General features: G+C 43.0%; 1 protein-coding gene across 2 annotated transcripts in view; it reads left to right on the forward strand.

Moving 5' to 3' along the window:
* LOC122813771 overlaps positions 1-25,370 on the forward strand; it is a 450,190-nt gene that overhangs the window by 241,036 nt on the left and 183,784 nt on the right. For both annotated transcript variants that reach the window (XM_044086265.1, XM_044086266.1), the window contains exon 5: positions 19,777-20,137. In XM_044086265.1, the coding sequence (XP_043942200.1) occupies positions 19,777-20,137 (361 nt within the window). The remainder of the gene's footprint in view (positions 1-19,776; positions 20,138-25,370) is intronic.

Raw genomic sequence — 25,370 nt, forward strand, 5'->3', positions numbered from 1 at the left:
AGGATCATTTGCATATATCCCATGTACTTCTGATACAAGAAGTTTGGAGGTCACTCATGGGAAGTTCTAGCTTTGCTGGAGTTTTCATTTTGTTTTTACATTCCATAGGTTTGGAATGGTTCTCAGATTTTTTACATCATGTATTAGGGTTGACTCATGATTTAATTAACACCTACAGCTAATTAATGGAATTAGTCCTTAAACATAACTGTATAGAATTTGAGGGTCACTATTTTAAACAACTACAGGAAGTGGCTATTGGCTCTGCCTGTGGACCACTATTTGTCAATATTGTAATGGCATGGTGGGAGAAGTGCTTTCTTTTTTCAAGTAGCTATTATGTCCATATTTCTATGTATGTCCAGTTCCTGGATGACTTATTTGTTGCATGGAAGGGTCCAATAGAAATGATTCCACAATTTATGGAATATGTCAATAGTACTACAGAATTTTTAAAATGTACATATACCTTAGATTTCGACAAGATGTGTTATTTAGCTGTCATGATAACTAAAACTGTCAATGGGGGGGTCACATCTACCATCCACAGAAAGCCAACATATTTTAACTGTTATCTACATTATAACAGCAGTCACCCACATCATGTCATGAGAGGTATTATAAAGTGACAACTAGTTAGGGCTGCCCGCATAGTCTTGGAATTTGGTGATTTTTTGATAGAATGTACCAGGATGACCAAAATGTTCTTGGACAGCGGGTACCCCTTACCCCTTGTAAAGAATGTAAGTGAGGAAATTATATTCAAATGAAGCAAGGGAATATATCGGCCTTTATTACAGACACTGGGCAATGCTATTTCTGAGTCAGTTATTTTGGGTGATGTGTCCCCCCTACTACATTGGGAGTCCAGAACGAGCTCATTTAATTACAGATAGATCCATTAATTTACACAACGCAGGATTGAGCAATGACATCATAAATAAAAATTGGAGTATTATTAGAGGTGAACAGGATATGGCAAGTATCCTAGGTAGCAGACGGCAAGTAGTATACCATAGGAGTGACAATACCAAAAACATCCTGGAACGAAACAGTAATACCAGGAAGGATGGTAGAATGATGGGCTGTGGAATGTGCCATCAGTGTCCATATATTTGGACAGGATCCACTATTAGGGTAAGCAATAAGTCTATTTCAATAAAGGCCAGGTACAGTTGTCATTCTCAAGCTGTTGTTTATATAACATTGTGTTCCCAATGTTCTACGTTTTATATTGGGAAGACTGAGCGAAAATTAGCCAAGAGGATATATGAACATTGTTATGAAATAATGCATCACAATGAAAACAATGCTTTATATAGACATATAAAAATATTTCCCCAGGATTCCTTCAAATTTCCAGTGTTACAACAAGTTAAGAGTGAAGGAAGGGAGGGGACCATGGAAGTTGTTTTTGGAAGAAAAAGAAGTCTGGTGGTAAATATATTTAAATTCTAACCAGCCACCAGGCTTAAATGAAACATTCTCCATTTCAAGTTTATTAAAGCTAAATGTTTTTGACAGATAAGAGGAAGTGTCCTTATGGATTTACATTCGAATCAGTATTTGAAATATTTTAGTGTGTTTATATGTATGTTTCATGTATGTTTTTTGCTGTATTTATAGATGCATATTGTGTGTATTTTCTAAATGGTACCTGTATGTATTTGAAGTATTTTATATTGATTTTTTTAATGTTCATTTATTGAAAGGTGATTTTTATTAGTTTAATATTTTGTGATTGGCTGCTGGTTTAATTGGCAAATTGTTTACATGACATCAAAATATTTAAGTTAGCTTGAACAAGCAAATGGTGTCTGAAGATGTTTGGTAACACCAAATGAAAGCGCTAAGCTTTAATAAATGTATTGGGATTTTACTCCTGTGTTTTCCATGTCTGCATTTTATTTACTAGTAAGGGTCCGACAGTCATTATCTGGAAAGATAAGTTTTGTAGACCAGCAGTACAATGAGCCCAGTCACCAGTGGACTACCCACACACATCGTTCTTGGGACTACCCCTCCTAGCCATTCCCTTCTCTGCCGTCACTACCACTGTCAGTGACCTCATACTGGCTACATTTGCAGATCATTGCAAATAAGGGACTGTCAATGTTTTGCACACAGAACAGCAGCTACCCAGGATGGGCTGACACACACATTCAGTTGCTGTCAGCCATTGACAAATACTACATGCCAAGGTATGCACAATACTGTACATTTGGCAGTCAGCCACCCCTGAACAATACTGTATTGTCTGCACACCTCCAACAATTGACCCGGTAGGCAGGGACTTATGGACACAGAGACTGATGTAGCCTTCAACTTTCACTGGTCAGTGAGATGTGGGACTTCATGCACTGTTGTACAACCTATAATCTATATATAGTGTAAATAAAGATATGGCATGTAAATCCCATAATGTTATAGTAACATTGCATGTGGCATTCATCACACCTACCATTGAGTATGATGACATCTGCGGTATGTAAGTACACAGGCATATCTGACACCTGTAACAGCCAGATAGATCCCACAGTAACCCAATACACAGTGTACATAACATGTCCAGTGCAGACTGTGTCAAGGCCGAAACTGTGTATTCTGTCCCATTACATGCTGTGGAGGGGAGGTGTATGGTTGTCATACCGGGATCTGTCAGCTCCCATTGTGTACTACCACTGCCTGCACATCCAAGAAAGGACTAGTACGGGATGTACCTGTTGTACACAGTTGCACCTTGACTGTGGTATAAATTAGCCATGCTGGGGAGATAGGTATGTAGCCCTGACAGTACACACAACATGTAGCAGGCTCCCCATCCATGTGAACCACACTTCTGCTGTAAAGCGCATCATGTGTAAGTAACACAATGGCATGCAGAGCAAGGCAATCATAACTGAATGAGGACAAATGGCCTGTAATGTATACAGGGTTGTAGATGGTGCATCTCCTACTCTGCAGCTTGTGGATGTGTCAGCTCCCAGAACCCTGCTTACACTTATCAAGGAACCACAGAGATTACAGATGCAGGAGTAGGCTGCATAACGCCATCATCCCTATTAACCTGTGATACATATACAAACATATGGTTCTATGCACCTCAACGCTTTACCTCTGTGAAGACATTTTAATTCTGTGCTGGCATTCCTTCTTGTGCTCTGAAAGTTACGGGTTTATCGTAGCACTGTAGACATAGGTGTGTCCCAAAAAATTCAGAATCTGAAAAACAGCTCTATAAGACACCATTTATTTTTTATGTATACAGCCATTACAACAACATCCAACTTAATATACACAACATAATATGGTGTACTCAGTACAACCACCAGCAGACTATGTCTGTCAGTGACCAGTACAAGTAGCATGTGAAAGGCAAAAGTGGATTTATTTATTTATTTATTTATTTATTTTATTTTACATTTGTTAATGGAATACATAGCAATTTAGGTAGTCACTCTGTGCATCAGACACATAGCATCGGGTCTACTTCATATGACCTAATTTTCATTTGACTGAAATTCATTTGACTGAGACCAAAACACTGAAAGTTCAAAAGACTGAAAACTTATTTGACTGAAACTCATAGCACTGGAGTTAGTATATATAGTTAGGGGGGTGGGGGGCACAGCCCCCCTCACAGTTTAGGTAAATATTGTTTTCTGCAAAGAGTTATTCAATGCAGTTATAAATATCCATGTGTATGGTTTAAAATGTATAAAGTATATACTAACTCCAGGATCGCACTACAGTGGGGAAAAGCGCATATACCTTTCACTTTAATGTGTCAGTGTTACGAGTTTCAGTCTTTTTAAATTTCAGTGTTTTGGTCTCAGTCAAATGCAATTTAGGTCATATGAAGTAGACCCCATAGCTTCATTTCCCTGCATCGATGACAAGGATGACAGGGAAGTGGCACAGTATCATCACTTGCTCAGGGTGATGTTTGGTGGTGTAGGAGGCCAAAGCTGACCCAGTAGGTTGGCAAACATTTGTGTGAATCAGGAAGGGTAGCAGGCAAGATAGACCAAGGAATGTGCTGTGTGTGTCTATAAGTGACCTGATTGTGACAGTGGAGTGTGTGTGTCTGCATGAACACAGTCAAGCTCAGTGCTAGTCCTACATGACTGTATGTTGGACAGCTTTGAACCATGCATGGCAGAGCTGACAGTTCATCATCTCCGCCCCCGAACACGGGAACTGCCTCTGCCAGGAGTTGCAGTAACACCTCTATGCCCAAGGTCAGAAGCAGCGCTACTACCTGTGGGTAACTGCTGTCTGCTGGGACCATATTCTCTACGGGAATGCCCAGGACCATGAGCAAATGGCCTCCCATGTCTTGGTGTGGACAGCACACTTGCCCTCTGGGGAGCTAGATGTACTGCCAGTACGGGAGCATGAGTGAGTATAGCCACGTGGACTCTCAGCTGATGTAGTTGATGAACTACATCCATGAATCCGACCCTCACCTCCATCCAGAAGTTCCATCACAGACATTGATCGTTTCAAGATGGATAGTCTGCAATCTCTCTCAGACCTCTGTCTTTCCACTGCATCAGTCAGCCAATCCAGGGTATCAGTAATGTGGTGGAGGCAGTCACGGATGTCAGACTGTGCTGCATCCATACCCCTGAGCATTCGTCTGGAGGTCCTTTAGAAATGTGCCTGTGCCTCCATGATGCCCCTAAACATATGCCAAGTGATGTGATTGGACACCTGCAACAGGTGGTGGAAGGACACCAGGCCTCCATGATGCCCCTAAACATATGCCAAGTGATATGATTGGACACCTGCAACAGGTGGTGGAAGGACACCAGGCCTCCTATGAGCACCCATATCAATCTTCCTGTGTGGATCCTTACCATCTCTTTGGCTGTGGCCAATAGCAGCATTCAGTGCAGCCATAGTACCCACACTTTCCTGTTCAATGTCCCACCCTCTGACTGTCCAATATCTGTGGACTCAGGGGACTGGGTAAGCTTAGACATACTGATTGTGCATGATGATAATGGGAGCAAGAATAGGGTTGTCAACCTCTGTGACAGAGTCAGCCTCCACAATCCTCCCTGTGCCTCACTTTGGCCACCATCATCAGAGTCTGAAGAGACACTGACATCAGGTTGTGAGGGGACCAACCCCCCCCCCCGGTCATCTGTGATAAAAAGTAAAAAGCAGTACATTAGTACATCCATTACTATGCTCTACAGTACTATCTTGCAATATATGTCAAGTTGTATACAATGCTGTTAGTATTATAGACTTGTCTAACCCCCACCCTCATATACCAGTACTTGAGGACATTACTTTCTAAAAAAAACTTCTGTAGTTGCTTATAAATAATAAGCTCCTTATTCAAGAATCTCATGCGCAACAGTGATGTACACTGCTGACATTTGTCAACACTCTGCACAGTTGACACATAATGCAATCTTAACTGTCCTACAAATACTGCAAATCTATCCATGTGTTCACAACTACAAGGCATAGGTATGACTGCAAACTGTGTTCCATTGGTAAAACTCTGTGAGGTTGGCAATCATGCAGACAGTACATCAATCCTGCTGGCAGGCCTGGGATGACACTTTAGCAAGGGTCTGTGTTAAATCATCGAATGCTTAAAAAGGTGCGAGATGATTTATCAAACCTATGTAAGTGAAAGCTTACAATCTCGAACGCTTAGAACAGCGATTTTTTTTCCAAGGGAAAAAATTGCTGCTCCACAAAACAAAACAAAAAAAAATGGGGGCTGTGCCCCCCACACGCCTCCTGCTTAAATATACCAACTCCGAGATTGCACTACAATCGTGAAAATGGCAAAATAACAGAAGTAGCCAAGGGATTTCTTTCCCAGGGAAAGAATTCACTTATATGCCGTTTCGCTATTTTGCCTTTTCGTGCTTTCAAGTTCGATCAAGACGCATTTGAAAGAATGGCTCTTCGATCATTTTATATTAACCCCTTTAGCAAGTACAATGCACTCAGTCTGTATCACAACAGTGTTATGCTTACAGTGCAGGATTACAGTCGCATATAATTCCTGGTGGTCATGTGAAACGTTGAGGGAGAAGTAATGTAAACAGCGACCCATGTTGCACTATGATAGGCTAATACATCCACGGATCTCACGTTTACAGTACATGCTATGTTACTTGGTATGCAAGTCACAATATGGGCATGAGATTCACACTGTAACTAACCTCCTTTCCCCCACCCAAAAAAAAAAAACAATACCTGCCACCCACATAAAAATATGTACAGTGTGAAACACTGAATGCTACAGTATTCTGATGCTTATCCAACTAAGCATATCTGGATGCTCCTGTTGTTTGGAAATGATGGCACCCACATCCACGACATACCATGTGATGGATGCCTGGGAGCTGTCCTGTGTTCCTAGGGTTAACCAGGAATTCCTCTGTGGCTGACAGTAGTGGTGGTTCTGCTACAGGCTCTCCATCGGTGACACTACAATCCCTGCTCGCATCTGCTGCTCTTCTTTGGGCAGAAGTTATCATACTGTGTTGCATTTGCTTGTATGTCCTGCTCTGTTATCCAGTGGCATTCATATTGCAAAACAGGTCAGCCCACAGTGCTGCCCGCTTTTCCTTGTTTGTTCTCCCCATGGAGAGCAGGAGTTGGTGATGCTGACGCAAGCTGTCCAGGATAGCTTCATTTTCTGCCTCTGTAAAATGACCCCAGTGTCTCAGATGTATATCTCCTGAAAGACGACAAAATGGGACCATATGTCAGGATCACATATATGGCGGTATAGTATGTAGAGATATAGCAATAACTGATGGCTGTCAGTAATCACTGCTTGGTTACACATCTCACATTTGATACCATGCAAACATAGTAAGGGTGTGGATGCGAGAAGGGTAGTGACAGTATCATCTATTCCTGCTTGTATTGTCACATAACCAGCAGACAAGTCCATTAAGTTGTGGCCCGTATGTGTAAGCCCCCTGTATAACATCTAAAACAAGCAGTGGCACACAAGTAGCAGTGTAGTATTACCACCTCTATCAACATGACATTCCCAGGAGAGTGGTATAGCTATTTAACAGAGAGCATTATACCCATACTCTGTACACTAGTTCCTCTGTAGGTGTTACCTTCTGCAGATCAGTGACATGTCAGAAGTACAGTTCCACGCAAGGCTTATGCCGTAATCGCCATTCCCTTTAAGTGTATGGACAAATATGCATCATGTAGGAAACAAAATGGTTACATACTTGATGGAGTACAATACTCCTCTGAATGATACCGATATATAGATGTGGCAATGAGTTGATCATGAAAAGTAACTTTCATACACAATGTTTTCCCTAGCTATCTGTTTGCCCTTTTAACATGGTTCTGTATTAGGGAGTGATTGCCTCAGAACCAATCTGTGCTTCTGCACTGCAAATTGCAGCCAACACATCTGCTTTGCATTATAATCAGCCAGTCCCATGCAACCACTGAACAAGATGTAAGGCCTCAATGTGCATTACAACCCCTTTCTCTATGCTGGGTTTGGAAATAGTGGGGGACACATCCTACGTCATGGCAGAGAGGATGTCTGTAGCAGTTACTGTTTACATACAAATGTGTGTGCTACATGTTGAAGCTGAAGGTGATGCTGCAGCAAAAGGTATAAGCAGAAAGGGTGAACACTTTTCAGAACAACAAGCTGTAAGAGTAAGTGTGATACCTGTGGCAGCCTTGTTTCATAGGCAGAGCCAGACTGAGTGTAGCTACCGCACTGCGAAGTAAGGTATTTTTGTCATTTATGTGTGTCATCCAACTGTACCAATAAGACAATGCAAGCCAAAATGCTTGGTGTGTCCTACAAAATGGGTAGGTGTACATTAACCATGACGTCAGGCAGGTGGACAACTGCTAGATCACATGTTATGCCATGGCATTCCCCTGTTGAGTGTGTGCTGGAAACCCTTGCGTGTAGCGCAACTGCCATATATGTATGTTACTTGTACATCTGTACTTGTCTGTGATATCACCAGCAAAACATTTTTGGCTGCAGTGTGATATTACTGGGGCACAATTTCAATACACACTTCAACATCCAGTGGGAATGCACCCTACTGCATTACCTGTTGCATTAAGTGTAGGATCGGATGAGAGTGGTCCTATCTGTATGCCTTTACCCTCTGTTATATAGATGCAGACATTCCAACTGTGCTGTTTTGGGTGGATAAATAGGTGATGAGACAAACATACATATCACACTTTATAATCTTCTTCTTCTTCTTTCAGCTTTTCCCGGTTAGGGGTCGCCACAGCGGATCACCTTTTCCGCACATTGAATGGCAGTGGAGTTTTACGGTGTCGAGTTGCCAGCCCGGCGCCCAACCTTCCACAGAAGGCACACTCACACGCACACCTAGGGACAATTTAGAGTGTCCAATCCACCTGCAGCATGTCTTTGGGATGTGGGAGGAAACCGGAGCACCCGGAGGAAACCCACGCGACCACAGGGAGGACATGCAGACTCCGCACAGAAGGCACCCCAGCCGAGGATTGAACCGGAGAACCTCTTGCTGTGAGGCGGCAATGCTAACCACTGCACTACCGTGGCCGCCCTACATATCACACTTTATAATAGTGATGTATTTTCATAGGTAAACACAGCTGTACTTGAACCCAGGATCATGTGTACCAAAAAGTTATTTTTCAGTGCATTTTACATATTGAGCTACATAGTCACAGTTGTAGCACATGAATTCCTACATGTTGCAGTTATCACTCCACAGTTATCTGCTGTTAAATACCGGATTTACATCTGTTACTATGTGTATGGCTTTAGAGTGCTATATTTTTGTGTAACAGAGTCCCTTAACATCTTCTTTTACATTAATGTTTTATTAAGTGTATTCTTACATGTTGTAGACATAAATGCAGCATTACCTGCTATCAGATACCTGTATTAAGTCTAAGTTATGTCTGTGTGGTATGCCATCATAGTGATGTATTTGTGTACTAGTGTGCTAATTGCAGTACTATTTTTGTATAATTCTCTTAGCTGATTCATTTGGTGCGGCATGATATGATGCACTGTTTAAACATGCTTAATGGGGGAATTACAGCATTACTGTGTTTTGCTTAAAGCAGCTGTTTTTATTAGAGGCTGTGTGGCTTCGCAGGACCATCCACGGTTCTGCAGGTGGGAGGGTTATAGGTTCAGTATAGGATGCAGGTGTACATTTTGAGTGTGATTAATATTGTTCCAAAAGCATATATCAGTGCAACCTATTTAACATATTTAAGTGATGTGGTGCACCACTCCTTATCGTGCAAAACATAGTGAAAGGCAGGTAGGGATGTGCAGGACGGGTATAGGAAAGAAACATTGCTATCCATTTCTTCATCATCAACATGCATTTTAGCTGAATTTGACTTGTCACCCCCAGAAAGGAGTGATGACAACCTAACTGCATTGTTAAGCCAGTTGGACCAGATTTCGTGTGTTCAGTAGACACGTGTGCAAAACGGAGAGCTATGTGTGGGACGATATTTTTTGGGACAGGTGCCCAATTTATTTATTTATTTATTTTAGGTGAGAGTGGAAAGTTGGGAAAGGGACAAACTTATATGTGGGGGAGATAAGTTGGGAAGGTAAGAAAGCTTTTACAGACGGACCGACAGACAAGACAGAAGATAGGGTTGGTGTATGACACAAGAGGGAGGCGAACACCTTGAATGGGGAGGGTGTTGTGGAATCCCAGTCTCATTAGCATCCACAAGGTAGCAGTGAGACTCAAAGTCAAGTCCTCACCCATGGGACTGCCAGCAGTGTTCCTTCACTGCCCCTGTGGTGCCAGTGGTGGAGCCTGGCATCCGGGGAGAGGCTGCCCCACCAGGGTGGCGAGCATGCCCTCCATCTGGTGCAGGTGAGCTCCAACAGTTCGATGGAGCAACCTCTGCACCACACCTGGTATTTCATCACGAGTGACAGAATCACCCCCTCCACTGACTCCCAGATGAGGGGCCCAGCTCCAGCCCATGGGATGGAACTATCCGACTCTGCAGGTAGTGCAAGGGCAGCAGAGAGGGCACCACCAGGCTGTGGCGCAGATGTGCTGAGCCCCGATGCCAAGACCGGGGGAGCCAAGGTAGATGGATTGCCTGGAACTGGCCTACCTTGTCACGCTGCAGTAAATTAAACATAAACATAAAGCTAAGTAATAGCCAAGCAAATGTTAGTATTAACATAATGGAAGTTAATATTGATTAATCAAAATACGTGCTAAGGTATATTATGTGAAACACAACAATAAATAACATAACAGTAAGTATGTTAATAGCAAGCCAGTATGAAATAACCCATAAGGCCAACATAACAGTTAGTTTAACAGAGTATATTAGTATCAAATCATAATAATAAATAACATTAATAAGTAAAGAAGATAAAGAGTGGGGGGAGAGAGAAAAACATGCCATTTGTGAACTTGCAGATGATATTGCTACACAGACTACTAATGCATACTTCTGCAGGTGCGCAGTAATAATTGTGAGTACAGTGTCTCTGATTCTTATATAGATGATGTTGCACGTACATACCTCTCAACCTGTTAGCATGGGACGGTATGGGCCAGTCACTAACAAATGCAGGTCCACAACTGCAGGAAACTGATGTTCATCGTGCATACAGCTGCAGTAATCATAGATGGGTTTTCTGCCGTCAGGCGGTCCCTCGGTCGGCCGAATTCCAAAGTCTTGGTCCGGCGTCGGTTGTCGTCACTTTCTCTTCTGACGTCAGTGAGGCCAGAGTATATAAGACACAGCCGACGCCATGTTCTTCAGTTTTTTTTGCCGCGCGGTGCCCGAAGCAGAAGCAGTTCGCAAGTGCCGGTCGGCCAGCTCCTGAATTATGAATATTTTGGAAACCGAAGTCTTCATTAAAGCTAAGTACCCCGTTGGGGAAACTTTTCTTGCCTCAGACCGATTTCAGAAAAAGTTAATAATTGTATTTCTTGTGGGAAGCAAATACCGCATAAGGATTTCCATTCCCTTTGCATACCTTGTTTGGGCCCAGACCACGACGTCTCGGGCTGTCGCTTTTGCACTACCTTCAATAAGCGCACTATTAAGCGTCGGGCAGAGTTCGCCCAGCACTAATTTGGTAAAGCTTTTGATTATAAAATGTCGTCGGACACTCCGACTACCGTTTTGTCCAAAAATCGCAAGGAAAAGGACCGACACCACGCCAAAACAGGCTGCACGTGGTCCGGTTCTCAGCGAGACGCCTTTGCAGTCCCTGACTACCGACGACACTCCTTTGGTGGTGTCCTCTGTACCCGAGACCGCTGGGTCCTCGGCCCTTTCCCAGACTACAACCGAAGCCTCTGCTAATGTTGAGCCTACTAATGTGGACAGGTCCACCTCCACCCATGGTGTATTTAGGCCCTCATCTTCTTTTTCAATTAAGGCCTTTACTAAATCCAAAGCAGCCAGGCATCCCACGAGGCCTGTTGCACAGGGCCCATCTCCAGGTCCCATGCCTAAAAAACAGATGCTTAAAATGGCTGAGGATTTAATTACTCTTATCAGAGGTTCTCAACTCCCTCCAGACAAGAGACCCAGAGTGGAGGAAGATTCTCCCTCTTCTGATCAGGGATCCATTTTATCAGAACATTCTGATGCAGAGGAACACTCTTACTCTCCTTTTGAGGATTCGGATGCAGAACAGTCCATTCCATCTGTATCCCCCTCCTGAGGATTTTTCCTTTGGGGAAACCTTACACACCTTGAGGGAACACTTCCATTGGGAAGGCCAAGACTTTTCAGATTCCAAGAAAAGACTTAGGGAATTTCTTTTGTTACCTCAACACAGACCTCTGGCTATACCCCCTGTTTTGGACATACTGGATGATGTCTATTCGGAGGCTTGTCTTAACCCGGATTCTCTGCCTCCTGCACCAGTCAAACCTGATAGGTATTACAGAGTACCCAGCTCTCACCAATTTCTCTTCAAAAGCCATAATGCTGACCCTGAAACCATTTCACAAGGCCCCAAGGGATTGAAGGCCTCCACTGCCAAGAATCCACTTCCTGCAGAAAGGGAATCAAGATATTTAGAAAGGTGGGGTAAAAAGATATATACCTCGGCCACCCTAGCCATGAGGGCTTTAAATTGTCAGTTTCATATGCTTAAATATCAACAGTTCCTGTTATCACAATTACAAAATGTCTCAACCTGAACAACCAGATTTAAAGGAGTTACAGGATATGATGCATAGTGCAGAGCAAGTGGGTAAACACACCTTACAATGTGGTTATGATGCCCTAGAGGCCTCAAGTAGAGCGGCGGCTACAGGATTAGTCATTCGCAGACATGCTTGGCTTAGGGAACAAAATTTACCTGATCATGTGAAAGCTAAACTTCTAGATGCTCCTTTACAAAAGGATGTGCTGTTTGGTACTAATGCTGAGGAGATACTACGGAAAATGGAAGAAAAAGCCAAATCTATGCAAACTGTCAAAGCTTTCTTACAGGTCCAACCACCACGTTTTAGCAGCAATTGGCCTTCAAAAAACTGGTCCTTTCCAGCCACTGGCAAGCCCCAAAGAGGTAGATACAGACGCACAAGGGGCAGAGGGCAATCACAAGGATCATATAGAGGCCGACAATGGCAAACTCCAGCACCAAGAGGTGGCGAAGACAGTGCACAACAATACAGGAAGCAAACCCAATGACTCCCTCATTTCCATGCCAAGCATGTCTCAGCTGGCAGCACCTTTGGGAGGGAAACTAGCATTATTTGCAAGCAATTGGCATATTGTCACAACAGACAAATGGATCCTGGACTTTATAAACAGAGGCTATAAATTTCAATTTCACACTCTTCCAAAAATGAGAGGCATGCCAAACCTGCCACAAAATCAAAGGGCAGAGGCACAACTGCAAATTTCAAAGCTCATAAGCATGAGAGCTATTCAAGAGGTACCTACTCACCAACAAGGTCAAGGTTTTTATTCAAGACTTTTTCTAGTACCAAGGAAAGGAACCGACTGGAGACCCATTTTGGACTTATCCATCCTAAACACATTTCTACTTGTACCAAAATTCAAGATGCTCACATTACAGCAGCTTCTTCCCATGCTGGGCAAGGAGTTTTGGCTGGTAACATTGGACCTCAAGGAGGCATACCTGCATGTCCCAATCAGACAAAGCTGCAGAAGATACCTCAGATTTCTTACAGGTTCAATCCACTATCAATTCTCTGCATTGCCCTTTGGCTTATCTACTGCGCCCAGAGTATTCACAAAGTGCCTGGCATCAGTGATTGCCTACTGCAGACTTCAAGGGATACAAATTTACCCTTATCTGGACGACTGCCTGATCCAAGCGGACAGCAAGACCATACTTCTGGAACATCTGGCATATGTGACACGGTTACTGCTTTCTCTGGGATATACAATCAACAAAGAGAAATCAAGGCTAACACCATCTCAGAAAATAACTTTCCTGGGTGCCAACTTGGACACAAACACCCAGATGGCCTACCTTACGCCAGAAAAACAGGGGCAACTATCTCAGTACTTCAAAATACTAGCAAAAAGTACCAGGCTTACTGCAAGAAAATCCTGCAGGCTCTGGGATTCATGGCATCTTGCATTCTTTTAATCCCATGTGCAAAGCTGCATATGAGGAAACTTCAATGGTACCTAAAAAACCTATGGTCTCAACATAGTCACAGTTTGGAAACAATAATACCAATAATTCCATGTTTGCAAAAGGAATTTCTATGGTGGGCCCAAGCATGTCAAGCAAACACAGGCCTCCCATTCTGCAAGCCTCAAGCAAAGCAAGTCATAACCACAGACGCCTCAGACTACGCCTGGGGGGCGCACATGACGGACAGGTGCATTCAGGGCACATGGTCCCAAAAAGAAAAGCACCTTCACATCAATCAAAATGAAATGCTAGCAGTAATAAATGCAATTACAGCTTTCAAGGACTTCCTGCATCCAGGACAATTACTGATAAGAACAGACAACACCACGGTAATGTGGTACATAAACAAACAAGGAGGAACACATTCATACCCCTTGTGCAGACTAGCCATGACTCTTTGGAACTTGGCTCTTGAAAGACAAATCGAACTTCAAGCACAGTACTTGCCAGGATTGGAAAACACACTGGCAGACAATCTAAGCAGAAATATGACAGATCCACACGAATGGAAGTTACATCCTCAGGTGTTTGCAGAAATAATCCAAGCATGGGGGAGGCCAGACATAGATCTTTTTGCCTCCCACAGGAATCGTCAATTGGAAAAGTTTTGTTCGAGGACCTTTCACCCAAAGGCCTGGAGAGTGGACACCCTTTCATTCAGTTGGACAGCATGGACAGTTTACACATTCCCACCTCTGCCTCTTCTGCCCAAGGTGCTTTTGAAAGCAAGAACAGACAAACCGAAGATGATACTGATTGCTCCAGATTGGCCAAGGCAACACTGGTACCCACTCCTGAGGAGCCTAACACATACTCCTCCCTGGTCCCTGCCTCTAATGCCTCTTCTGCTGACTCAGCACAGCTACAAAACTCTTCACAGTCAGCTGAAAACACTCAATCTCGCTGCATGGAAAATTCCTTAACACCACAACAGACCCTACTCTCCAAGGAGGTGCAGGATGTCATTTTGGAGGCCAGAAGGCCATCTACTAGAAAAGCTTACTCCGCAAAATGGAAGCGGTTTTGCTCAGGTATTACAGTATCTAGCGGAGCTGCTGAACAGTGGACTTTCATTTTCTTCCATAAAAATCCATGCCTCAGCCATTTCTGCAGAATTCAACACTGATCCTCCTTTATTTTCTCACCCACTCTTACCGCTGTTCCTCAGAGGGGCTAAGAATATAAGACCACCAAGGAAGCAACCAATACCAGCCTGGGATCTTAATTACATACTAGAAAAATTAACATTGCCTCCTTTTGAACCAGCTGCCTCAACAGATTTGCAATATTTGTCCTGGAAAACAGCCTTCCTTCTGGCCATCACTTCAGCTCGTAGGGTTTCTGAACTACAGGCCCTCATGGCGGTGCAGCCCTTTCTCATTTTCCATCAGGACAGGGTTTCCCTTCGTACCAACCCATCATTTATGCCTAAAGTGGTATCCAGGGTAGCTTTAAATCAAGCCATACACCTACCTACCTTTTACCCCAATCCTCAAAACAAAGGGGAAAGGCTGCTACCCTCTTTAGACATCCATAGGCAGATACGTTATTATTTGGACAGAACAAAGTCCTTCAGGAAATCAGAACAACTCTTTGTGTCCTATGCCGTAGGGGCTCAAGGGAAGCCAGTTACAAAACAGACTATTTCAAAGTGGATAGGCCACTGCATACGGTTTTGTTACTCCTATCATGGGAAATCTTTTCCTACAGGTATTAGATCACACTCCACCAGGGCCACAGCTACCACTACAGCCTTCCTCAGAGGAGTTCCTACCAAATATATTTTGGAGGCAGCCACTTGGAGTTCTGTACATACCTTCACAAAACACTACCACCTGCCTTTATATTCCAGAACAAGAGCAGGCTTTGCCACTGCTGTTTTGCAGGGCATTCTGGCTCAACCCAGTTCCGCCTAGTACCTACCACCCTGTGCATAGCTTTGGGACTCTACCCATCTGTGATTACTGCAGCTGTATGCACGATGAACATAGTACAGTTTTGTACCTACCATAAATGTAGATGTTCGAGTGCTAATACAGCTGCAGTACAGGTTTCCCTCCCTCCTTCCCCACTTGGTAAAGGCATGGGGCCTAACAACCTCTTCATACTACCTGACTGGGTTATCCTGCTATGTTTTATTTGCTTGCTACCACTGATTTTGGATTATATTGCATTGCTTGTATATGTATATAAGCATTATTTAGGTATTGCCTTCCTTCTGGGGGCACCTGACATCTGGGGCAAGAAAGACTGAAGAACATGGCGTCGGCTGTGTCTTATATACCCTGGCCTCACTGATGTCAGAAGAGAAAGCGGCGACAACCGACGCCGGACCAAGACTTTGGAATTCAGCCGACCAAGGGACCGCCTGGCGGCAGAAAACCCATCTGTGATTACTGCAGCTGTATTAGCACTCGAACATCTACATTTATGGTAGGTACAAAACTGTACTTTTTCCATACTGTGCTCCTATATTAATACCAACACGTTTTGTAAATGGATTTGCAAATAAATTGAATTCCAGGTAATCATGTATCTGCTAATCAAGGACCAGACAGATTGGGCAGTTGTCATTACATTACATAGCTCTCAACTGTCACAATTTTTTGTATTATGTACATTAAGTAGACTAAACAGCTGGTCATGTCTTAGTTAGCTGGCATGGGAGTAGAACCCACAAGCTGCAACTCCAGGGGACATGTGCATTTAATTTAACAATTGACTGGAGTCAGATTAGAACACACATGCAATGAATACAGCCCTACTGCAGTTATTTGAACACATTACTTATCAAAGCACAATCTTGCTTTAAACTTTATAGATTCATAGGTTCATAGGTAGGTACTAGGCTATCTGCCCAAGGGCATTTATAAGCCTAGCCAGAGTGTGTCAGCTTTCGCCACCCCATTGATTAATTAACTGAACCTCTGTCAAGAAGAGCCAATTAAGTGATCCCAGGGGTGTATTTTCTGTTACCCTATTTCTGTTTGTTATTGTTCCTCAGAATTTGTCACTTATGCACATGACATCTACGCAGAACGTAAGCTACGTTACCCATATACTTTGTTTTTGGAGTGGGAGGAATAGAGAGTGTTATTTCACTCAAATTGGACAGAAGACAGGCCTGAACCATACTGTGGGTAGTGCACTTCATTTATCAGGCAATTATGTCTGCATTCTTTATTAATTTCCTTTTTACAGTTGACTGGTGTCAGATTAGAACACATATGCATTGAACACACCCCTACTGTAGTTATTTGCACAGATTACTTATCAAAGCACAATCCTGCTTTACACTTTATTGTTATTGTCCCTTAGAGTGTGTCACTTATACACTTGATATCTGCCCAGAACATGAGTTACCTTACACATATACTTTGTTCTTGGAGTGGGAGGAATAGAGAGCGTTATTTGACTGTAACTGGTGAAAAGACAGCCCTGAACTGTAATGTGGGTATTGCACTACATTTATCAGACATTTTCCCTACTTACCATACTCGTATTTCATCCTGGCCAAGAACTCTGCATATGACTGGACATTGCAAGCCTGTTCAACTGCAGCTATTGGAAGAGAAGCAAACCATTATCCATACCAGTTTTGCATGGATTCAGCTTGTATATTAGTAAGTTAGTAGCAAACATATTTACATATCTATGGGATCTGCCCAGCCCAAGCTTCTTGGACTCATGTATTCAAGGTTTCCCTCTTCCTCTTCTTCAGGTCGTCATAGTGGTGGCAACACTGCTTACCAGTGCAGGATATACCAGTAGCACTGGTAAGATCCCTGGCCAACTGATCCCAGGCTTCAGCTTTACATTCTGAGCCCTGGTAATCACCCTGCAGCAGCCAGGGTTCATAGTTGCTCACCAGGAGTCCAACAAACATTCTGGACTCCTGTATACCCCACCTCTGCGCCCGAAAGCGCACTCCCTCACCAACACTGCCAGGCATATCAACAGACTACTATGGACTCCAGTGAATGGTATAGAATTCCCACCTACTGGCCTTAATATAGGCTGCATTCCCACCCTTACACGTCATACTGTCACTTTCAAAAAAGCACCGTATTGTTTAGCATCGCACAAGCCCACATAAACTATTTTAGCAGAGCTAAGCAACATGCAAACAAGAATAGCCATTGACCATATTTAAGTGGCGTTTAGCATCACACAGCTTTTCCAAATGTAAAAATTTTAATTTTGTATTAAACCGTCCTTTAGATCACCTCACACATTTGCATTAAATTTAAAAAGTTATGTCTCCTCAGCACTCGAACCTGGGATCTACTATAGTTTAGGCTGTGACTCAACCTATTTAGCTACTTGGATAGTAAGGGGCCTGTTAGCACTGCAAAGCATTGCATCGCACCATGCGAATGGGGATTAAAAAAATAAATAAATAAAATGTTAAATTAATTACATCTGGTTTCTGTTTTTAGATGTCTGGCAGGTGTCAGCTGTGTATGTATAATTGCACCTCGGCACTGCTAAGCACCACGCCACTCCGCTGATACAGGCATTCAAAAATAGAAATAAAAACAATTAAATAATTGCATCCGGTTTCTGTTTTTAGATGTCTTGCAAATGTCAGCTGTGTATGTGTAATTGAAGCTCAGCAATGCCCTGCTCCACACAAACGGGCATTAAAAAAATAATAAAACAAAAATAAAAAAATTCAAACATATTTGTACAATAACAGAGTATATTACAAGGAGTCTTATCCTGTGCATAAGCTCTGTCAAGGAATTTCCTGTATAGTGCACAACTATGGGACAACTTCAACACTACTGCTTACACGGATTCAGTATCTGTGTTACTGTCATGTCCCTCGGCAGCACACCATGATTAATATGCATGGCGCGCTGCCGAGAGGGAACCATGGCGGTGTACATGGGTACATTCCATGTAGGCTCTACATGGAGCCTACAAGGATTTTATTGAATCCTGGGGTGAAACTTTAAAACACAAGGAGATAGTAAAAATGACACTTGCAGTGGTTCAGTGACTAGTTTGATTTTTATTTTCATTTTTTGTTGTAAAACTGAAGGCTGATACTTAAATAGTTTCTGGTTAAACATATTTATTTCTGGTAGGTATTGGAATAATGGCCAAGTTCGTTAAGCAAGTTCAGGATAAGGATATTAATTATAGGACTGCCCATTTATGGGGTGACATCTTTTAATCCTTAACCACTGAGCAAAAAAAGGGGCAATGGATACGCTACAGGAAATGTGCACATTCTGTATAAAATAATGTAATTTTGAATTTTTTTGTTAGGGAATATTTTAATAGTATAAAATAATTTTTACTTTTGTTAGGGCATATTGTTGTATTATTTTCTAGCATTCTGTTTATATTAAAAAAATAATTGAAAAAAAAAAAACATTTCATGTCCATGAGTATCTTTCTTTCATCACAGTCCTTTCATGTTTCCTAATGAGTGAATAAGTAGACACTACTGATCATGACTGGAGGATAAGTTGGTGTCTTGGAGAGCCTAAGAAGTACAAATGAATGTTGCTTACCTTTGGTTGTTGATGAATTGTGTTCACAAAGAAACATAGCAGTTAGTAGGGCTGTATTTGTATGAGGTGGTGTGAAGGGGTGGGAGATGCATGAACTCCAATGTTTAGGAACTGCTCAAGATATCTGAGTAGGAGATAGTGTAGAGTCGGACCACTATATCATGACAGCACCTCATTAAGTGGAAAATAATCCCAACAGCCATTCATGATGTTGTCATTGATATTCAGTCCCCTTTTTCAAAGAAAAGCACTAAATTCTAGCAACCTGTCCCTAGCAGTGTGCTGAGATTCCTGCACTGGTAAGGTGACTGAAGCAATGAATGAAGAAAAGGACGCCAGTAGCAACACTGAAAGGTACAAAGTGGTGGCAAGAAAATAGTTCTAAAAGATATCTAGCCAACTTACTACTCCATAGTTATCCTGTAAAGAAAAATAAATACATACTGATTAGTGACATTTTTAAAAGCCTACAGATGGATTTGTACACCTAAAAAAAAAAAAGTTTTCTTCACCTATGTTTCAAGTTCATGACGTTATTCTAACTTATTTTTACTTTTTTGTCTTTGCTAGGATTTTACTTGTATCAAAGATGGAGGATTTTTAAAATAAAAAGACGGATTTCTAATTATCATGGGAAAAGCATAACAATAAAAGTAATTGGAATGAAAAAGCATGGGGGCCCATCGCTGGTTAATTCCTGTTATTACGTTAAGTTTGATTTACCACTGAGTGACTGGGCAGGAGCCGAAGCTGATTCATATGTTAAGAAACCACTTACTTTAGAACTGAACTTAACAGACTTCATAAAAATTGAGAAAGAGGAGCCCATGGACGATGTACAGGAAGATGGCACTTTCTGGAGTTCAAGGAAATCGTATTATATTGACAAGTGGAGAGAAAGCAATGACCTGGTATTCATTTTTGTTATCAGGTAATATAATAGTTCTATTTAGTTTAATGATATATGAAATTTGTAGATTTAGTTTTGATTATGAACCTTGGAAACCTTAGAGTATTCTGAATTACAGGTACAATAAGAATGGACATAAAGCTGGTTTACCTACATGACTGCTCAGTACATGTTGCTCGTCTGGTCAGGATAAAACAGACAAACAGTTGTGGGTTCTGTTCATGCAGCTTTATTATGTACAGACCCATCAGGATTGAGGCTTAGTAACTTAAACAGGGACCTCCAAAGCAGAAACACAAGCAACCTCCACCTCCCAACACAACCCAAATGACACATAGCCCACAAACTCAGTGTGACACTCAACTACAGCCCATAAGGCATAAAAGCGTACCCAACACTCTAGTCATAGGTGACTCTATAGTCAGACACACTGATGTTCCACTCACTAGGCTAAACAAGGAGAAAGTTACTGTCAGCTGCCTGCCGGGTGCCAGGATCCGCCACATAACGCATGCACTCATGTCACTCCACAACAAGTACAAATATGACTTTGTCATTGTCCATGTTGGTGTGAATGACCTGAGACATACCTCCCTGGACTACATGAAAAGGGACATGGAGGAGCTGTCCAATCTTGTAGCCCAGGCAGGTATGACCCTAGCCTTGAGAAGCATCCTGCCATCACCCAGAATGATACCACAGTACAAAGACAAAATGATTGACTTCCAACAATTGGCTAAGCTTCTGGTGTCATTCTAAGGGAATCCAGTATCTGTCTGCCTGGGTTGACATGATCGACAAATCACAATGCTTTGCCAAAGATGGTCTGCACCTGTTGCCCCTGGGATTCCGGATACTAGCTAAGGCTCTTGCCACCCTTATAGTGCCTTTTTTAGGCAAGGTTCAAATGACAAATTCACCACCGTAATGGGTACAAGCAAGAAGAATCTGAGGGTATTGCTACTCAATGCTAGAAGTCTAAACCTCAAAATGCACTCACTCGAGGCACTCCTTAAAATGGAAAACATCGACATCTGTGCAGTGACAGAGACCTGGTTCAAGGCTCCAGATAGTACCCCTGCATTACCAGGTTGTAATTCATACCACACCTTTCGGCCACCAAACCTGGACCGAAACACTAAAGGTGGAGGCGTGTCCATATTCATTACGGATATCCACACCTCCAGGCTAGTTGCTCAGCATAATGTGTCCGAGATTATCCAACTGCAACTAACTCTGGACAAGACCTCAATCCAAATTGTAGCTTGCTACAGATCCCCCACCATGCCCCAGGATTCCCACTCCTCATTTCTTGATACACTGGAAAGTGTTAGGGTACAACCTAACACCCTAATAATGGGCAATTTCAACTACCCAACCATTAACTGGGAAAACAACTCATGTACCAACTCTTGTGCTCGTTTTCTGGAATTCATAAATTCCGATGCCTTGGATCAACTTATCCTCACCTCCACCAGGGTTAGCAATATCCTAGACCTGGTTTTTACCAACATGGGCAACCGGTGCTCCACACCCGAGGTCAATTCCTCGTTGGTCAGATCCGACCACACGCTAATAACCCTAGACATCCACATCCCTCCCTCACCCCCCATTAGGGAAACCACAGTAAAAAAGTTCTCCAAAGCCAACTTCACGCTTCTTAAGACAGAAGTGGCAAACTTCACGACACCCATGCTGACGGACAATAGAGTTATGACTGCTGAATCCTGCACAAATGCACTTTATAAGCACTTACACAAGTGCATGGATTGTGCAATCCCTAACAGAACCAAGATGCTATCCTCCAAAAAAAGAAAGCCAATCTGGAGGTCCCCTACCATAAACAAACTCTACAACAGAAGAAAGAAACTGTTGCAAAAAAGAGTAAAATCCCATGATTGGAGAAACTCCCTGGTCAGCCTCAGCAAGAAGCTGAGATCCCTTATAAAATCCTCCAAAGCTAGTTACAAAAACAAAATCACCACTGACTCTAAAGACAACCACAAAGCATTCTATAGCTATGTCAAGAATCTCAATGGCAACACTCAGATCTGCTCTGAGTTACAGCACAATGGCACTAAATATACAGAACCAACTGTTATTGTCAACATCCTGGCAGATAGTTTCAGTGCTAACGTTACCTCCCTGTCATCCCCTAAAGGGCCCATCTCTATACAAGAAGAATGCAAAGTTCCTGTAATCATGGCTACACAGGTAAAAAACACACTATCCAAAGCCAAGAACACAGCATCCACGGGACCTGACAACATCCCAGGCTGTGTTCTTCATGAACTACAGAACGAACTGGCACCCCACCTAAGTACCATGTTCAATCATAGCCTCACCTCAGGCTATGTGCCCACTGAATGGCGCACAGCAACGGTTATCCCACTCCACAAAGGGGGAGCCACCATGGACCCCAGAAACTACCACCCCATTAGCCTAACGAGCCTGGTTTGCAAAGCTATGGAGCATATCATCATGGAACTTATAAACAATGACATTGGTAATCTCCAAACTCAGGATCCCACCCCGTTCGGGTTTGTAAAAGGTAGATCACGTCTTCTAAACCTGATAAACTTCTTTGAAGCAGTCACCAAAGCCGTAGATGAGGGTAAGGTGGTTCACACAGCCTATCTAGATCTCGTCAAGGCTTACGACACCATCCCCCACTCTGGAATTATAGATAAACTCACTAAACTAGGTATAAATCCCTATGTCACAAGATGGGTTGCCAACTGGCTCACTGACAGAACACACACTGTGAAAGTAGCAGACTCCAATTCCAACTTCAGACCAGTTCAGTCCTGGGTCCCCTCATGTTTGGTATCTACTTCTCTGAAGTACAGGCTAACACAGAAGGTCTTTGGCTAACGAAGTTTGCAGATGACTGCAAACTAGGAGCCATAATCAAAACTTCAAAAGATGTGTACATCCTACAAAAGGGCCTCGCTGAGACAGATGCCTGGTGTCAAAGCCATGGCCTCAAGCTCAATGCCAAAAAGTGTAATGTCATCCCTTTTGGTAAAAACTGTGTACCCATGAACTACCACAAGGGTGGTAGTCTACTTATCACCGAAAGTGTGATAAGAAACCTTGGGACACAGGTGGACAGTAGTCTCTCCTTTGATAATCACATTGCAACAGTAGTCAGGAAATCCTTCTACGTGGCACATCTCATCAAAAAAGGTTTCTCATCCAGGAAAAAAGGTCATTGTTCCCCTCTACTCATCACTCATTAGACCCATTATAGAGTACAATGCCCCTTTTGGTATGTACCTCACAAGACATCTACAACAACTGAAAAGGCTGCAGAAAGACCTCACAAAGAGGATTACCGGCCTCAAACTGATGCCCTACGCAGACCGTCTCAAAAAACTGCAGCTTTACTCCATCCCATATCGCCTACTCAGAGGCGATCTCTGCCTAACACACAAAGCTTTGTCAAACCCAGAGCTTTTAGATATGCTCCACTTAAAGAAATCCCAATCCCTACGAGCTACACACTCTAAGGACATAAACCTTGTCACCATAATAAACAGAACATGCTGGAGGGATAGATTCCTGTCGTAGAGACTTCCCATACTCTGGAACAAACTACCTATCTATATCAAACAAAGCTCCTCATTAGCACTCTTCAAGAAAAATATTGATTGGATGGGAGATAGGAAATTCATCCCGGGGATCACTTCTGTGGCTCTGCTCGACTGTGGCACAGGAAAATAATTTTCTTGGGTGGCGAAAGCCAGGGTACCTTTTGGCTAGGCTTATGTAGGCCCTAGGGCCAATAGCCTAGTACCTACCTATGAACCTGTAAACTTGTAAACAATCTGACTATCACACTCATACATGTTCACACTCTGGCTGCACTCTTAAAATGGCACTGAAGCTAGCACGTGCTTGCTATTTATATGCACGTGCTGTCCTTGGAAATACTTCCTAAGGTACAGCACATACACACACTATTCTACATCTTCCCTGTTTGAGAAATGAGTTATGCATTATTGATGACATTACTTGACATGCAGTTGGTACAAAATAATTCTGTGACATGCAGATGTTCTTCGTGTTTCACTGTTCCAGTCACCACCCTTGGTTTATCTGCCTGCAGGTAGCCCTCAGTCAGTCCGAATACCAGAGCCTTAGTATTTCTGTGTTGGATGCTGTCGCTTCTTCCTTGACGTCAGGGGTATAAAAACAGGCAGATGACGCCATTACATCAGTCTTTGTGCCAAGGAGGAACCCGAAGCAGAAGCAGTTCACAAGTGCTGGTCGGCCGCTACCTGAAATTTTCATATTTGAGTTGATAATCCTGAAGTCTTCTAAAGCTAAGTACCCCGTTGGGGATCCTTTTTTCTTGCTCTAACCGATGTCAGAAAAAGTTATTAATTGTCTTGCCTGTGGAAAGCAAATACCTCACAGAGATTTTCATTCTTACTGCGTCACCTCTTTAGGCCCAGACCACAACAACCCTCACTGTCGGTTTTGTGCCTTGTTTAATGCCCAACCCATTCGTCGTCGGGCTATCTTTATCGCTAAATTCTTTTGCTCTCGATCTCCATATTCCAAAATGGCTTCGGTAAGCCATCCAACTACCGATCTTCCGAAAAAACATAAGGAAAAAGACAGAGACAGACTGCATAGGTCCAAAACTGCCGACGACGCTTCCTTTAAGCTAGTCGCCAGTCCGCTGGTACTCAGTGAGGTGCCTTTGCAGCCCCTGATGCCCACTTCTGTGGATTCGCAGGCCTCTCTTGAGACCCATTCAGAGTCCGGTATGCCGTGAGATGATTCTTCGACTACGGAACCAGTGGATGTCTCTACCTTGGATGGGTCCGGAGCCACTGTGCAGGCACCAGCTTCTGAGGGTGTTTTTCATCCTACTGATGTACGAATCAAACCGACTTCATTTTTAGCCAAAACTACTGACTTTCTTAGGCCCAGAGTACACACTACACCTAGAAAACTGACGATCAAAATGCATGCTCAGGCACCCATGCCACAAAAACAAATGCTTAGAATGGCTGAAGACCTTATTACGCTAATTAGGGGAAGCCAGCCTTCCCCTGCTAAGAGACAAAATTCAGTTGCCTTCAAATTCTACAGACCAGGAGTCCGATGACTCTGACCTTTCTGATTATCAGGACATGCCCTTATCAGCCTATGAGGATTCAGATGCAGAGGAATCCATTCCCTCTGCCTCCCCTCCAGAGTTGTTTTCTTTTGATGAAACCTTGCATACATTAAGAGAGCA

Source organism: Protopterus annectens, chromosome 10.part0, assembly GCF_019279795.1.
Source record: "Protopterus annectens isolate FY-2018-M chromosome 10.part0, PAN1.0, whole genome shotgun sequence".
Taxonomy (NCBI): Eukaryota; Metazoa; Chordata; order Ceratodontiformes; family Protopteridae; genus Protopterus; species Protopterus annectens.